Below are 16,604 nucleotides of genomic sequence, written 5' to 3' on the forward strand. Positions count from 1 at the left end.
CGTTATCAGCCGTGCCTGGACCAGGACGGTCATCAGTTTGAAGACAGGCGTTGATAAGAAAATTATTCACACCTGCGGGTTATTTTAAATTGTGATAATAAACTGTGTGTTAGTAACACTGACTTTGTAATCATGCAAGTGCACATACGCTGTCTATGTGGCTTTTCCTAGCGACCTCCCCTGAAACTCCCCGTCGTCGACATTTCAGAAGAGAGTGTTCTTACGCCAGAGGAGGAGACGGTGGCCGCTGTCCTGCCATGTCACCGAGCCGGGGCCGCGTGTGGCAGCAGCAGCGCCTTCCTCAGGACAAGCCTCCTCTCTCGCAGCTTCGGGGCCACGTGGAGCACAGGGGCAGGTCTCTGCTCCCGCTCCGAATGGCCTCTTCGATGCTTTAACCGGGACTCAGTTAACGGGTGGGAGTCGTCCTCCCAGCCACATCTGCATTAGTCCAACCTGAGAGCACGTGAGGGAGATGAGGTGGAACCAACAGACACCAGCCCCCCGGGAAGGACCCCTACACCTGCCTCCCGGTCACAGTCCCGCTGGTGGAGGAGCTGGCGGCGCGGTTACTATGGCAGGTTTGGTAAGAACAGGGGTGAACAGGAGCCCGGCCAACCGTAAGGCAGACAAGTGAAGAGACGGAGGCCACACCCTCCCAGGGGACCGGCGGGCGGTGAAGCTGCGGACAGGAGGTTAGCTGTGGAGTATAATCCACGGGGCTCCCCGTGCGCACTTGCTGCTGAGTAGAAAGAGGAAAAAGCCACCCACCCACCCACTCATCCTTCCAGGTGTCCCCTCAAGAAATAAATGAAAAGCCATCCATGCCTGTCCTCCCACAGGTCCCAGTCCAGGGAGGGGAGACCTGGAACGACCGTGGGAATGCTGGCGGTCAGCTACTCTGAGCTTCAAAGTCGCCGAAGTCGCCGTGCAGGAAGGCGTCGGTGCAGAGATGGCAGCGTGAGCAGAGGTCTGGAAGCTGTTGGCAAACAGTGGTTCGCAGCATTTCCTTATAATCCTTCGTCTTCGATGTCAGTTGTCACTTCTCCACTCTCATTTCTGGTTGAAACTCTCAGGACGGATCTCCTGTGTCCCACAGAGTTTGGGCTGGTTCCGTCTGATTATCAAGGTATGTTTCGATTCATTGTCACTCTGTTCACTGTTTATAACATGTTATTTAGCGCCCATGTCTTCGTGTGTGTTTTCAGTTTCCTTCTTGTGACTGATTTAAAATTTCAGAGCATATGGCCAGAGAAGATGTTTGATATGATTCCAACCTTCTTACATTTGCTGAGACCTGTTCTGTGTCCTAACATGGTCTCTCCTAGAAAATGCTCCATGTGCACTTGAAAAGCACGTATATTCCGCTGCTTTAGGGTGAAACGCTCCGAAGGTATCAATTGCATCCATCTGATCCAGTGCGTCACTTAAGGCCACTGTTTCCTTGTTGATTTTCTGTTTGGAAGATCTTTCCATTGATGTCATGGGTGTTAAATTCCCCTCCTATGACTGTATCCCTGTCAGTCTCTCCCTTTATGTCCTGTGTTCACTGAAGTGTGTTATTTATAATAGCCAAGATCTGGAAGCAGCCCCAGTGCCCATCAGCAGATGAGTGGATAAAAAAGTTGTAGTACATTCACACAATGGAATACTACTGGACCATAGAAAAGAAGAAGAAGAAGAAGAAAATTTACCCTTTGTGACAACAAGGATGGGCCTGGGGAGTATTATGTTAAGTGAAGTAAGCCAGTCAGAGACAGACCAATACCACACGATTTCTCTCCTAGGTGAACTATAATGAACAAAACAGACCGAGAAACAAGGCAGAAACAGACTCACGGAGGGAGAAGAGACTGGCAGCGGGGAGCGGGGTTGCAGGGCTGGGTGAGAAGGTGAGGGGCTTAAGGAAAAGTGCTCACGGACACGGACAGCAGAACGGCTATTACCAGAGGGAAAGGGAGGTGAGAGGAGGTGGAAGGGCAAAGGGGGCACAAACAGTGATGGAAGGAGGCAGGACTTGGAGTGGTGAACACAAAACACAATGTACAGATGACGTATCACAGAACTGTACGCCGGAACCCTATATAATTGCATTAACCAACGCCACCCCAATAAATTCAATTAAAAGAAAATAAAGAGCAAAACATGAATACCAACTGGGTCCCGCATTTCAGCCCTCTCACTGCCTCCCTCTCTTTGACGACAGTCACACACTCGTCCTTTAACACTTCGATTACTGATGTGAAACGTCTGTCCACTACTCATGCTCTTCCTTTACGGCAAACTGGGAGGTCCCAGCAAGGATCCGAGGGGTTTGTATTCTCGTAAGAGTTCCTCTCCCCACCCCCCAGCCGGTTTTCAGGGTTAGATTTTCCTCCTCGCATGTTCAGTAAGGCTATGGACCCGATCAAAGAATTACTGAATGGGGAACGAGAAGAACTGATGTGCCTGAATTTAAAAAACGGCGAATTTCTGTTTTCTTCCCTGAGAAGGATGTCGGCTAAGAATCCACATCAGGCAGCAGAGCGTTAGAGGAAGCCCTTCAGTGTGGAGACGGCCCGGCACCAGGCAGTGACTCTTAAATGACTGGATTACGAAGAGGGGCCCGAGGTGGACTGTGAGAGGGTGTTACGTGAACATCCTACAGAAGCGGGCGACATGGCCTTGAGCCTCGTCGTGAACTCCAGACCCACCACCCAGAGTCACCGTCAGCAGCTCGACCTCAGCTAGGGGGTGAGCCAGGCTCTTTCTCCTCCCGCTTCTGTGCCTCCAGCACCAAGTATTCAATATGCACGGCTAACACATCAGGGGGACAGCCAGGAAGGGACACGAGGTGAGAGGGTCCCTGGCTGGGGTAGGTGCGTTGGGTCAACCCCATCGTCAGAGCTGCTGTGATGCTGTCACTTACGTAATCGCCGTAGGTCTCCTGCGTTGGGGGTGGCGGTGGAGGTCTGTACCCGGTTGGGGGGACTCCTCTTGCTCTGGGGGTGAGAAGGCCTCGTCCCCGACTCACAAGCCCTCGGGTGGAAAGGACTCCCCTGGACGCCGACGCCCCTCGTGGGGCCACAACGCCAACGGGCCTGGCGGTGACGCCTCCCCTGCCCCTGCAAGCAAGAGGGACAGGTTAGCAGTGTCTGTCATGTTCTCTGACGTCCCGCCGACACCTCAGAGGAACCCACGGTCCCGTAAAAGAAAGGAGGGGCCGATATGCGAAGGAGCAAGCAAAGCAAGAGAAGCAGCGGGCGTCCCCCAGAAAGAAGCCTGCCAGGCAGCCGGCCCCGCGCCGCGAAACCTCGAACATCCGAGACGCCCCCGATTTCGCTGAGACCCTAAACCTGCCCTAATCAATAAATCAAGTATTTTTTAAAGACACACACAACAGCACTTACTGAGGCAACAAAAGAAGTGAAATGAAATGCTTTGGCACACAGCTAAGAAAATGTGTACAGAAACCATGTTTAAAAAAAATACAAGACTCTGAGGAGGGAAATGAAAGAGAAACAGTCCAAGCTCATGGTTTTACGAGTCAATAGTGCTCAGTTGCCAATTCTTCCCGACTTGATGTATGGACTCAGTGCAATCCCCATCCAAATCCCAGCAAGCTATTTTGTAGCTGGACCAACAGATTCTAAAGTATACAAGGAAAGATAAAAACAAACAGAAGAGACAATACAGTGCTCAAGAAGAAAAATGTTGGAGGGCTCATAATGCCTGATTGCAAGACTCACTTAAAAGCTACAGTAATCCAGAGGGTGAGGACTGAAGACAGGACTAGACACACAGATCGATGGGCGAAAGCAGAGCCCAGAAATGGATCCACAGAAAGAGTCCAGGGATCACTGACAAAGGAGCAAAGACAGATGAACAATTTTTACCAATGCCAATCACTCTGGACTGCACTGGAAGACACTGTAATTTCTAGCGTGCCTCGTTAATCCTTTTTCCTCTGGTACGCGTCTAGAAAAGTCTTCAATGTGATCCGAATAAAAACACAGTTTCCATTTGCAGTGCATCTAACCCACTGGTGGTATTTCAGTTGACGTGTGTGTATACCAGCCAAGGAAGGCACCTGCTTCCTTATCCAATACCCCTCCATGGCCATCCAAGGTACTTACTATAAGGGCCACGAAACAGTCACTATGTCTTTGGAATATATAAACGCATGTCTTTCATCAAGTTGAAAGACATGCATTTATATATTCGAGAAGTTCACAATTCCTCCCCATCATCATGGACCTTGTTAGATCGTGGGCTATGGGGTGTACGGAGTCACACCGAGGTGCCTGCTACAGAATTTCAGACAGGTCGTGTGAGAGATGTAGCTCCAGACACTTATCTGTAAAAGATGATCTGAAGATTCATTTTCAAGGGAACGTCGATGGGAATGGAGTCTAGCAGCAGTGAGAGTACGGCTCTAAATGACACCTTGGGGAGAGGAAGGCGTGATGCGGAGTGACACGCTAACACACAAGCCCTGTGATACGGCAATGTACTCGCTGAACGCTAAAACGAGGCTCAGGGCAGAGCTGCGCTGCGGGGCTGGGGACAGAAAAAGGCCTGGCGGCTGAGATTCACAATGATAATCTGTGGGCATTTTTTTTTTTTTCTACTTGAAAAGTTTGTTCAAATTGATAGAATCAGGGTGCAGCGCTGTTCTCAACAAGGACATGGAAGAGCAGAAAGGTAACACAACTGAGTAGAAGGCTTCTCAAGCGGATGGATGGACGCCTGTGGTTGTAATGGTTCCTTCTGTTTATAGTTTTCTCAGCAGAGCGACCAGGGTTTCTGGCTTTGAACCTCAAATATAAAAATAACCCAGAGAGGTCTTAGTAGGGAACAGCTATTTTGGAGGGAACAGGGCTTTAAACGGCCGACGACAATAAGTATGGATTAATCAGAAATGACTTATTTAGCTTGTCAATTAGTAGCAGGTTTTAAGATGCGATGAAAAGGCACATGCTTTGGGTTCCAACATGCCCAGATCTACTCTGTCACGTCACTGCTTCGCCTTGGTTTTCCCATCTGTAAAGTGAGTTTCACAACATGAGCTCTCACAGGACGGATGCGAGGTTCACCCACAGGACATATAAAGTGCCTAGAGCAGGCGCCGGTGAGCGGTGATGACCATGCAGGCTCCTCTGTCCTGATGCCTCCGTCTGCTGCTTCCTGGAGGAGGAGGAGGGAGCTGCGGGAAGGTACCACTCCACCCAGTCCTCACGTCACAGATGGAGCAACAGTGCACTGATACACACTGTGTACATTTAGCCACAGTAAGAGCCTGGCAGAGTGAGAGTGAACCTACTGCACTGTTTGGCTTTTATTCCTAAATTCTATGAGCAGCAGGAAAATAGGGTAAAGCCATAGATTTGGCGGCAGAAGCTGGGACGCGCAGGCAGCGCCAGCATGTTAACCAGTGACCATGGGAAAGGCAGGTACGGCCTGGGCAGCAGGAAGGGAGGCCACCAGGGGATCTTCGGGATCCGACCTCAGGGCCTTCGCCTCAAATCTGTGTCCCAGTGAGATCCACGTGCCCAGGGATCCATGTGAGGCCCACGCCTGGTGCAGGAATGGCCTGTGGGGTCATTCACTTCCCCTGCGGAACCCCTCATGCATTTGACAACTTTTCCTCCTTCCTGGGAGTGCGCTTCCGAGAGGACAGCCTCATCATTCGGTGGCTCCCTTCCTGCCGGAGGCTGGCGGGAAGGAGGGCTAGACACGGAAAAGGCGGGGCAGCCGCAGCTCCCGCCCCTCAGCGGGCAACACTGTCAGGGCTGATGGAGACCGAGACTTCCCAACAGATGCCCTGGCCCTCGCCGGTGGGGCTCAGGGAATGAGCGTCGGCCTGCAGACTGAAGGGTCCCGGGTTCGATTCTGGTCAAGAGCACACACCTGGGTTGTGGGCTCGATCCCTAGTGGGGGACGTGTAGGCTGGCAGCTCCCCTCGTCCCCCTCCCCCGGGCACCTGTGGGGATCAGTGGGGCTCCAGGGCAGGCTCCTCGGGGGTTCCTGTGCTTCCGCATCCCCGGACCTCGTCTCCAGGCAGAGACCCCCCCCAGCAGACCGGGGGGCTGGGGGCATTTAGGGGGACTCTTTCCAACCACCTCTCATGTGCTGCTGCTGCTGCGGCTGCGGCTGCCTGTTTGGACCTGGAGGCTACTGACTGCTGTGAAACCTGCTGGTTAACTCACATCTTTATTGTGATCCGTCCAATCTTCTATGTAATTTTTTAAAAATGACTGAGCAACTGGTTATACTGTGCGCAGTATGAAAGAGGGCCAAGGCGTCCTGGCTGGTGTGGCTCAGGGGATAGAGCGTCGGCCTGCAGACTGAAGGGTCTGGGTTCGATCCTGGTCCAGGGCACATGCCGGGTTGCAGGCTCGACCCCCAGTGTGGGCCGTGCAGGAGGCAGCCAGTGATTCTCTCTCATCACTGATGCTTCTATCTCTCCCTCTCCCTTCCTCTCACAAATCAATAAAAATATATATAAAAATAGAGAGAGAGAGAGAGAGAGAGAGAGAGAGAGAGAGATCCAAGGCAATTTGCTCTGTCTCCAACAAGTTACACAGGGTGATCTTCTGTGGGCAACAGAAGACAGCGTGTGAGGAAGCCAAGCTCTTCGACAGCCCGGGAAGCGGTCCACCCTCTTCCCTCCGGCGCAGTGCCTGCCCAAACAGAGAGCTGGCTCCTCACTCTGAGGCCTGTCGCTGTCTTCCAATGCGGGTGGTCCGCACCTTTTCCCTTTTCTTCATTCAAAAACAAAAGAAAGAAAAATCTTCATCGCTTCCGATGAGGACTCCCGGCACATGTCTTCTCCCTCTCAACAGCGACACTGATGATAAGGGAGCTGAGGGAGGCGTGGGGTGCGTTTAAGGTCCGGTAGCGAGGGACTGACCCAGCATCGGCATGAAAAATTCCACTGTGAGTGTGGGGTCCTTTTGAGTGATCGGAAAAGGAATCAGTCCTGTTTGGACTGGGATGGAACATTTAAAAAAGGAATCTAGTTTCATCTTAAAGATCTTTAAGACGGTGAATTCCAACTGGAAGGGTGATACAACCAGGTCCGGAAGGACGGGAGACTCGACGACAGGACACAGTGACCGTGGGAGAGCGGCCTGACCATGAGGAACGGACACATTAGGGCGGCTGCACCCACCGTATTCTGAAGATGGAAAGAGCCAGCAGCGAGGAACTGCCTACCTGCCTGTCGTCGGGGTCGGGACGCCTCTGGTGCGCGAGGCGGACTTCCCTCGGGCCGAGGGGGCATCCGCGCTTTCCGAGCCGCCGTTCAGGTATGTCAGCTCCTGCAGCTGCGCCTGGCGGATCTCGTCGTTGTAGTCCTGGGGAGACAGGCAGCGTCACCGCCACGAAGGCACCGGGATGGTCAGAACATGGAGCAAACGGGCTTTAAAAGATGTTTTTATTGGTTTCAGAGAGGAAGGGAGAGGGAGAGAGAGAGGAACATCAATGATGAGAGAGAATCATGGACCGGCTGCCTCCTGCACGCCCCACACTGGGGATCGAGCCTGCAACCCGGGCCTGTGCCCTGACCAGGAATTGAATTGTGTGACCTCCTGTTCATAGGTGGAAGCTCAACCACTGAGCCACACTGGCCGGGCAGCACATAATTTTTTTTTTAACAGAGGAAAGGGTTAGGAAAATAGTTGACCTCATAAAACAAGCTTTGAGTTTGTTAAAATGAAAATGTATCAGTAAGTCTTAAAAAGTGAAAAAACACAGTATTGTTCCCCAAGGTGAAATGCCCTACCATCAGCCATAACTCTGGCCCCTCAGGCATGAATTCCAGGCGAAACATTTATAATGAAGTTAAAATTGCACGTGACAGACACATGGGCAAGGCCACTCACAACTCAATTCCACCGGCTGCCACCGAGCACCCGTGAGGCGCCGAGCAGCAGACGCAGGCGGGGCCGGCCGGGCCCTGCACGCTCTTCCGTACACTTCCATGTGGATGTTGCACACGGAGCAAAAATGCAACGTCTCCAAAACTCAGCACATCACCTGGTACCGGAAAACCTGCCCCTCCGTGTCTTATATTCCTGTCCCCACGGCCACCTGGGGACTCTGGGAGTCACCCCTGACTCCTCCCCTTTCCTAACTCCCCGGCTCCATCAACCACCGGCAAGAACCAAGTGTAACCAGCAGAGGAAAGTGTGACTTAGTTCACAATGAAAGGGACGTGCAGATGTGCGTGGCCGGACAGGAGCGCCACCCCACTTAGCTGGAGGAGGGAGAGGGTTTCTGCAGGCATCACCCAAGGGTGAGTGTGAACTAGCTGCCGGAGAGGGGGCACCACCGTGTTCCCGACGGGGTGGGGGGAGCGTGTTTTAAGGCCAACGGACAGGTGTGTTGAGCTCACTGCGAGCGGCAGGGGAGCTGAGAGCAGGGCCCGGGGCAGTGTCCACACAGACACTTTCTCTAATGCGTCTGCGGCCCTGGGACCCCAGGAGACTCGCTGGGACGCAGCAGTAGCGCGACCTCTCACAACCCACCTATAAATCTGTTTCCTGCCAGGTGACAAAGCGTGTGAGGATCAGTAAGTTATTTGTAAAGCACACTCGAAATAAAACGTGCCGCACGAATGCTGAACGCTTGCCCGCTGCAAGTGTGAGGCGGCGGGACACAAAACCGTCTGGGTTAAAAATAGATCCCGGGAAGAAGCGGACGGGGGCCTGTTCCCACACACGGAGGGCACGGGGATCTGTGTCCGCGAGCCATGCACTCCCCGGGCGATTCCAGGGTCACAGAAGGGCGAGGACTCGAGTCCCCCCACTGGGACCAGGGACTGTGCCCCTCGACTTCCTCACTGGCGTGACCTCGGCAGCGTGGTGTAATCTCTGAAGATCTGCGGTCTCACAAGGAAAGGAGGGATGATGACCAGTCATTCGTGGGGACAGGGCGAGGCCTCCTTGCCATGACGCAGGCGAGGCTCCGGGGTAGACAATGGACCGTGCAAGCACCAATGGCTGCTACGTCACCAAGGACCTGAGTACGGGAACGCCCGGCCGGCGAGGCTCCGTGGTTGAGCATCGACCTATGAACCGGGAGGTCCCGGTTCGACTCCCGGTCAGGGCTCGTGCCGGACTGCCTCCTGGATCCCCAGCGTGGGGTGTGCAGGAGGCAGCCCATCTGATCGATGACTCTCTCTCACCACGGAAGTTTCCTGCTCTCCCGCTCCCTTCCTCTCTGAAATCAATGAAAATATATATTTAAACAAAACCCGTGCAGGAAGAACGCGAGCTGCACTGACGGGAATGAGGAACTTCTTGATCTCCTCCAGGGCGTGGCCCATGCGGGCGTAGGCCTCGGCGGGCGGGGCGAACACCTCGATGAGGACGTGCAGGTCGTCGTGCAGGTGGAAGTACTTGGCCTCCCCGCTTTTCCTCAGCTCTTCCTCCTGCGGAAACACAAGGCTGGTGGGAGGATGTGTCGTCGGGAGGAGAGAGGGAGAGAGGGAATCTACCCAGAGCTCTTCGCCCGTGGCTGTCCCAGAGGATCCGCCCAGAGCCAACGCCACCTAGGGAAGAGAGTTAACGTATAAACGGGTCCTGCCATTCTGACCCCAGGCTTTTAGGAAAACGCCCAGGCCTCCAGCTGGCACTCAGTCTCAGCTCCTGTCTGGGGCCTGGGAGCCCCGCCCCTGCCCTCTGCCCCCCCAACCCCCCGCTGGGCTCCCCGCCTCCCCAGGCCCCTCCAGGCTCCGCACAGACCTGCTGCAGCCCAGCTGGCTCCTGCACTGGTCAGGCTGTGTGCCCGCGGTGCCGCGATCAAGTCCTGACCAACCTCCAAAATGCCTACGGGCCCTTCCTGTCCCTCGGCCCTTGCCTAAGCCCCCGCTGCAGCGATCGCATGGAGCGCAAACCCCACGGTCCCTCTTGGTGCTGCAACCTTCTTACTCAGAAAAGGGCTCGGCACAGAGCAGACGCTCAACAGATACTCACTGAGTGAGTGACTAGTTATCTATTCATGTCTATGGCCATTGGCTGATGCAGGCGCCATTCAAAAAGCGTTTCCACATGCCAGGCACTATACCCTCCGAGGACACAACGGTGAACAAGACAGATGGCGGCCTTTGTTAGATGATTGTACGTGATCGTGATACACATCTTCTACTTTATTGGTGGTTGTTTACACAATGAAATTTAGGGGGAAATTAGGAGGAAAAATCAGATAATTAAGGGACCAGTGATTTTGCTACATCATCTTTATCTTTTTTTCTTAAGATTTTTTTATTGATTTTAGAGGAGGAAGGGAGAGGGAGAGAGAGAGAGACATCGATGTGAGAGTAACACATCACTGGCTGCCTCCTGCATGACCCCTACCGGGGATCAAGCCCCACAACCTGGGCCGGGAATCACACAGGCGACCTCTCCTGCCACCAGGACAGATGAGTTGGGGAAACAAAGCATCAATCAGGACAGGAATGTTAGTGAGTGAGTCCTTACGCTGACCCGGCCGTGAAGGAGAATTATTTCACACACCTACTGAGAATTCACCTAGACAGGCCGGGGCCTGGGGGCTCTCTACTGTTACACGGCGTCCCATGGGCATCTGATGCACCACCATGCTTTCATCAAGTAAGAGAATGACCCTCCCTGAGCAAGCAGGCCATACACTCGGATGCTCTGAGCCGCAGTTTCCTTACATTTAAAAACAAAACTTCATCTCCCATCATGTGTCCAAGGACGACATGGAGGAACGCCTGGTGTCTGAGCCGCAGTAACTGCTCAGTAAACTAACGGTGGCTATTTTCATATGAAAGCTGTTATTTACACGGACTCGCGGGCGAGGCGGCTGGACTTTTTCTAAGTGACTTTCTTGTCTGACACAACCATTGTCCAACCCTTCACGGTAAGTGATCACTAAACACAGATCCGGTTCTTAGTAACATCAGCCTTTAAGCGATGACAGAGCGACACAGTGATGGGGAGAACATACGTGGCAGCACAGGCGCAATGTGAACATTTTCTTCAGAACTTGTGTATTTCAGAAAGTGACCAGTGAAAATCACAGTAATTGTGGCTCACTAAAAAAGGAAGCACGCCGCCTGTCAGAATGGCTACCACCCATAAATCAACAACAACAAGTGCGGGTGAGGATGTGGAGAAAAGGAACTCCGTGCCCGCTGGTGGGATGCCGACTGGTATAGCTACTGCGGGAGGCTGTATGGAGTTTCCTCAAAAGCTAAGGATGGAACTGGCTTTTGACCCAACGATTCTGGGGATTTATCCAAAGAGACCCGAAACAGTAATTCAAAAGAATATATGCACCCCTATGTTCATTGCCATGTTACTTACAATATCCAAAATTTGGAAGTGCCCATCAGCAGATGAGTGGATAGAAAAGCTGTAGTACATTCACACAATGGAATGCTACTAGGCCATAAAAAAGGAGGAAATCTTACCTTTTGCGACAGCATGGATGGGCCTGGAGAGGGTTGTGCTAAGGGAAATAAGCCAGTCAGAGAAAGACAAGTACCACATGACCTCACTTACATGTGGAATCTGATGAACAAAATAAACTGACAAAATAGAAACAGACTCATGGACACAGACAGCGGACACGCTGTGTCACGGGGGAGGGGTACAGGGCTGGGTGAAAAAGGTGGAGGGATAAACAAAACAAAAATGAAAAGACAAAAACACTCACAGACACAGACACCAGTGTGGTGATTACCAAAGGGAAAGGGGGCGGGAGGAAAGGGTCCAGGTAACTGTGATGGAAGGAGACTTGACTTGGGGTGGTGAACACACAACACGACACGCAGATGACGGGTTGCAGAATGGGACCCCTGAAACCTAAATAATTTTATTGACCAACGTCACCCCAATAAATTCCATGGAAGAAATAAATCAATCTTGAAATTCTAAAAATAAAAAAGGAGGCAGTGAACATGAATGCATCCAAGTAGAATAACTATGTGCAAGCAATTGTTAAAACGTTTTAAAGCGCCGTGGCCAGTTTGGCTCAGTGGATAGAGCGTCGGCCTGTGGACTGAAAGGTCCCGGGTTCGATTCCGGTCACGGGCATGAACCTTGGTTGCGGGCACATCCCAGTGGGAGGTGTGCAGGAGGCGGCTGATCGATGTTTCTCTCTCGTCGATGTTTCTAACTCTCTCTCTCTCCCTTCCTCTCTGTAAAAAAATCAATAAAATATATTTTTTTTAAAAAACACATTTTAAATCAATAGTATTAACTTGACAAAATACATAGGGCACCAAAGGAAGGGCAAAAAAAGGCAAGTAAAAATATCTGCTTTATCAAGTCAACGATACGGAACGCAGGCCACGGACGAGGCCCCGAGGAGCGTGTCCGAAGTGCACACAACGGTGGTGAGAGGACAGACAACGCCTTGCTCTCCGTGACAATGCCAGTATCCCTGTGCTTTCTGCACGGTGATGTACCGTGTCTAGGATCAAAACCATAGGGGCCTGGCCAGCGGGGCTCCGTGGCTGAGCCTCAACCTATGAACCAGGAGGTCACAGTTCGATTCCCTGTCAGGGCTCCTGCCCGGGTTGTAGGCTCGATCCCCAGTGTGGGGCGTGCAGGAGGCAGCCAATCAATGACTCTCTCTTATCAATGATGTGTCTATCTCCCCCTTCCTCTGAAATTAATAAAAATACATTTTAACAAAACATAAGTACTACAATATTATAAGTGAATATAAAGGCCACAAATGCAAGTTTAAGACACTGAATTGGCCAGTGTAACTCAATTTTCCAAACAGCCTCGTGAACATCACCCTCTATAACATTTTCCTATAACTCCATCTGAGATTCCAGTTAGCTTTTATATAACACTAGAGGCCCGGAGCATGGATCCGTGCACCGGTGGGGTCCCTCGGCATGGCCTGCGGGGATCGGGCTGAAATCGGCAGTCCAACGCCACCTGCGGCTCCTGCCTGCTGCTCCTGCTCATCTCAGTCCCCGCTGCGCCTGCCGCCGCTCACAGGCTCACTGCCGCTCCGCTGCAGTCTCCGGGCTGTGGCAGCAGCCGTGAGCCCTGCGTCTGGTGCCCTTCGGTCAGCTGAGAGGTGCTCCCACTGTGGGAGCGCACTGACCACCAGGGGGCAGCTCCTGCATTGAGCGTCTGTCCCCTGGTGGTCAGTGCGCGTCTTAGCGACCGGTCGTTCGGTTGTTCAGTCATTCGGTGGTTCCATTGCTTAGGCTTTTATATACACAATGGATGATCTAAAGGTGCATTACATAATGGCTAAGAACGCAGCCACGTGTCTATAATGAGTCTTACCTTTGCCTTGTCTCTCATGGAGCCTTTGCCAAGAATGGACATTTTGGTCAAGGTCTCTTCTTGTAAACGCTTCAGAGAATTGCCACGTGGACCCAGAAGTTTCCCCACAAAGTTGAACTAGGAAAAACACAGAAACCAAACTTGTCACACCCGTATCTGAAGGTAACTTGTCACTCCCGAATACTAGGAAATACGGCAGCATGCTCCACATCATTGGTGAATGACAAGCAGGTCAGTTCCCGCTACAGGAATCATGCTGGTTCCACACACCACAGGTAACAGGGCTAACCACGGTAAAATAAAACCACAATTGATATGTTTCTCCATACCAGTCATGCCCGTGATGGCTGTATTTCACAACCTGTAAATGCAGTTAATTTCCTTGACAACAGGCACACACATTCAACGCCCACCATGGACAGCGCCAGGGTTAGGACACAGGCGAGGGAAAATGCCGCTCGCTACATGTCCTGCAATGTCCCTCGACTGGTCATAGCGTCTGGGTTCTGCGACCTGGTCAGCACTCAGCCTTGGCCAGTCAACCAATGGAGGCTGACTTCAACATCCCGTGGCTGACAAAAGCTTTGCCATAAAGCCCCCGATCTCTTCGACAACTAGCTATGGGGATGTGGACCACTCATGCAGGCTGGACGCTTAGGGCTGTTTATTTAACAAGCAGAGAAGTGAGTTACTGAAGGACCTGGACTCTGAGGCGAGGCTACCCGGGTTTTAAAACCCGGCTTTGCCATTTGGCAGCTGAGGAACCCTGGGCCAGTTACCCAACCTCTGCACAATGGGCTTCCTCAGCTGTTCAACGGGACTGTCCTGGGGACTCAGCTGGTCCATATAAATAGACTGGAAGCCCGATGCACAAAATTCATGCAAGGGGCTCGGCCCCCCGCAGCCGCAGCCGCTGCCTCTGCCTCGGCTGCCTCTGCCTCAGCCCCCGCTGCCACGGCTTTGTCCAGAAGGTTCTCCGGAAGGTTGTCCGGAAGGTCGTTCGGTCTAATTAGCATATTATGCTTTTATTATTATAGATTATTTAGAATGCTTGGCGCAAAATAGACAATAAGTATGTCTTGAGTGAAAGAATTATCGTTTGATATGTCACACAATGTTTGAAGCCTCGCTATGATGAAGGTAAACCATGAATACTTCTCACTCCCGAACAGAAAGGCTGCCTGTTTACTACCCAGAGAGCACCTGTCCTCTCAGGCGCGCTCGTTGGTAACAAACGCATGCCTTCCCTGCTCTGAGGTCAGCCACTGTACAGGGGCTGGTGCCACGGCCGCACCGCTGCTGTTTTTAAGAGAAAATTGTTCCTCCATTTGCCTTGCTATGATAATTGAAGTCATTTTCCTAAAATACCCACTTTAAGGAAAATCAAAGTACTTTTTCCTTGCCCACTTTTCATTTTATTGGTCTTCAACAAGACTCAAGTATCTATTTTTAACCTTTGCTTGCAACTTTATTTTTTAAATTTACGTAAATTATAGTTTTAAAGTATATCAGTAATACAGAGTTGAAAATATCAGACAAAACTACAAGGTTGGGGGGACCAGTCTCTCGACCCGCCCAACCCTACCTGCTCCTCGTGCCGGTTTTCTCTGCTTTTATTTTTGGAGTTTGTATTATCTGGATTCCGGGGCCCTGGGTTGGATTTCTAAGTTTCCTCTTTTTTCCCCTCTTTCATCTTCTCACTCTTTAGTTTTTGGAAGATTTAATTACACTAAGCTGCCACATCTATTGATTCATTTCCACAATCAGAGGTTACACTACTGACAGCATTTTCGTACTGTGTTCTCTTTATGTTCGTTTAAAAATGTTTATGGAGGTTCCTGTCTTTCTGAGAATCTGAATAGCCATGGCCCTCACCCGTCCGAGTGTGTGACCTGGCCTTGTTCTCAGCACGGACAGCCCTCGGCAGAGCGGCCCTCCTCTGCCCCGTCCTCAGCACGCAGCCCGTGGCTCTGAAATGCTGCCTGAAGCTTCCTCTCATGGCACCTGACAATCTGCTGTGCCTGGCGGCCCCGGTTTCCATCAGAACCTACTCCAGCCCGGCCGGCGTGGCTTGGTGGTTGAGCATCGACCTATGAACCCGGAGGTCGTGGTTTGATTCCTGGTCAGGACACATTCCGGGGTTATGGACTCGATCCCCAGTGTGGGGTGTGCAGGAGGCAGCTGATCAATGATTCTCTCAACACTGATATTTCTATCTCTCCCTCTTCCTCTCTCTGAAATCAATAATAATAATAATAATGCTTTAAAAAGCCTACTCTAATTTTGGTATCAACACTTCTTTTCTCCCGGGACAGGCATCGACTTGAAGAGGAATGAATAAAAATCGCCCACCAGCCTGGCTGGTGTGGCTCAATGGTTGCGCATTGACCTATGAACCAGGTGGTCACGGTGCGATTCCCGGTCTCCTAAGAGGAGGTATCACCTTGGTGGCCAGGATTCCAAGAACCCATCAGTTAGCACAGATACCCCTTGACTTATGTATGGAGTAGCGCCCCCATTTTCAGGGGGCACCTCGCTCTGGCCCTCAGTGGCCAGGTCTCCGGGTCTCCTCTGGGGCGGCCTCCTCGGGAAGCCTCGCACCTCCTGCTGGGTTAAGACGGGCAGACGCCGGGCCACCAGCAGGAAGCGCCTCCGGAAACCTCACTTCTTCTCCCCCCAAGTCTTCTGTTCCACCCGATAAGCCCTTTCACAGGAACTGCGTCTCCAGCCCCGAGTCTCCCCGAGGTCTCCCCACACTGGCGAGCGGGTCTGGTGGCTGCTCTCACCCCACCAGCTCAGGGCTCTGGCGCTGTCTCCCTTGGCAGCACCATTGTTACCCATCTACTTCGCAGCCGCCGGAATGTTCCCGGCGGCCTTTGCCTATTGTTGTTGTCTCACTCGCACCTTCTCTTCACGGATTTGTGCCTTTTGAATCCATTTAGAGCCATGTGAGCGGGTTTCGAGGATGGTGTAAAGTTACATTGAGGCGGTCAAACAGCCATATTCACATTTCTTGAACAGTCACATATCCCCGGTTAAGAGCTGGGAGTCCTTGGAAGTCATCCGGCCCAAGCATCTCATTTCACTCTGAGGAGACGGAAGTCCACGGAGTGCTATGATTTGTCAAGGGCACTTGATGAAGCATAAAAACACAGGGATCCATATCAGGAGAAGCCCTGGCTATGGTTCTATGTGCCTGTAGGAGTTTCTCTCTCCCTCTTGCTTCTGTGAGCATTTTGTTCACAGAAAGTACATGAAGGAGCGCTCTGACAATCAGAAGGCCTGCTATTCCTGTCTTTGCTCAACCACGGATTATGTTTTAGTTCCATCTCCTCATCAGGT

The 16,604-nt window shown here is 52.0% G+C and overlaps 1 protein-coding gene across 4 annotated transcripts in view; it reads right to left on the minus strand.

Moving 5' to 3' along the window:
- KHDRBS3 (KH RNA binding domain containing, signal transduction associated 3) overlaps positions 1-16,604 on the minus strand; it is a 276,012-nt gene that overhangs the window by 26,455 nt on the left and 232,953 nt on the right. For all 4 annotated transcript variants that reach the window (XM_036337605.1, XM_036337602.1, XM_036337604.1 and 1 more), the window contains 4 exons: positions 13,263-13,379; positions 9,266-9,412; positions 7,195-7,334; positions 2,906-3,101 (listed from right to left, as the gene is read on the minus strand). In XM_036337605.1, the coding sequence (XP_036193498.1) occupies positions 2,906-3,101; positions 7,195-7,334; positions 9,266-9,412; positions 13,263-13,379 (600 nt within the window). The remainder of the gene's footprint in view (positions 1-2,905; positions 3,102-7,194; positions 7,335-9,265; positions 9,413-13,262; positions 13,380-16,604) is intronic.

This window comes from Myotis myotis, unplaced genomic scaffold (assembly GCF_014108235.1).
Source record: "Myotis myotis isolate mMyoMyo1 unplaced genomic scaffold, mMyoMyo1.p scaffold_m19_p_16, whole genome shotgun sequence".
In the NCBI taxonomy this organism is placed as follows: domain Eukaryota; kingdom Metazoa; phylum Chordata; class Mammalia; order Chiroptera; family Vespertilionidae; genus Myotis; species Myotis myotis.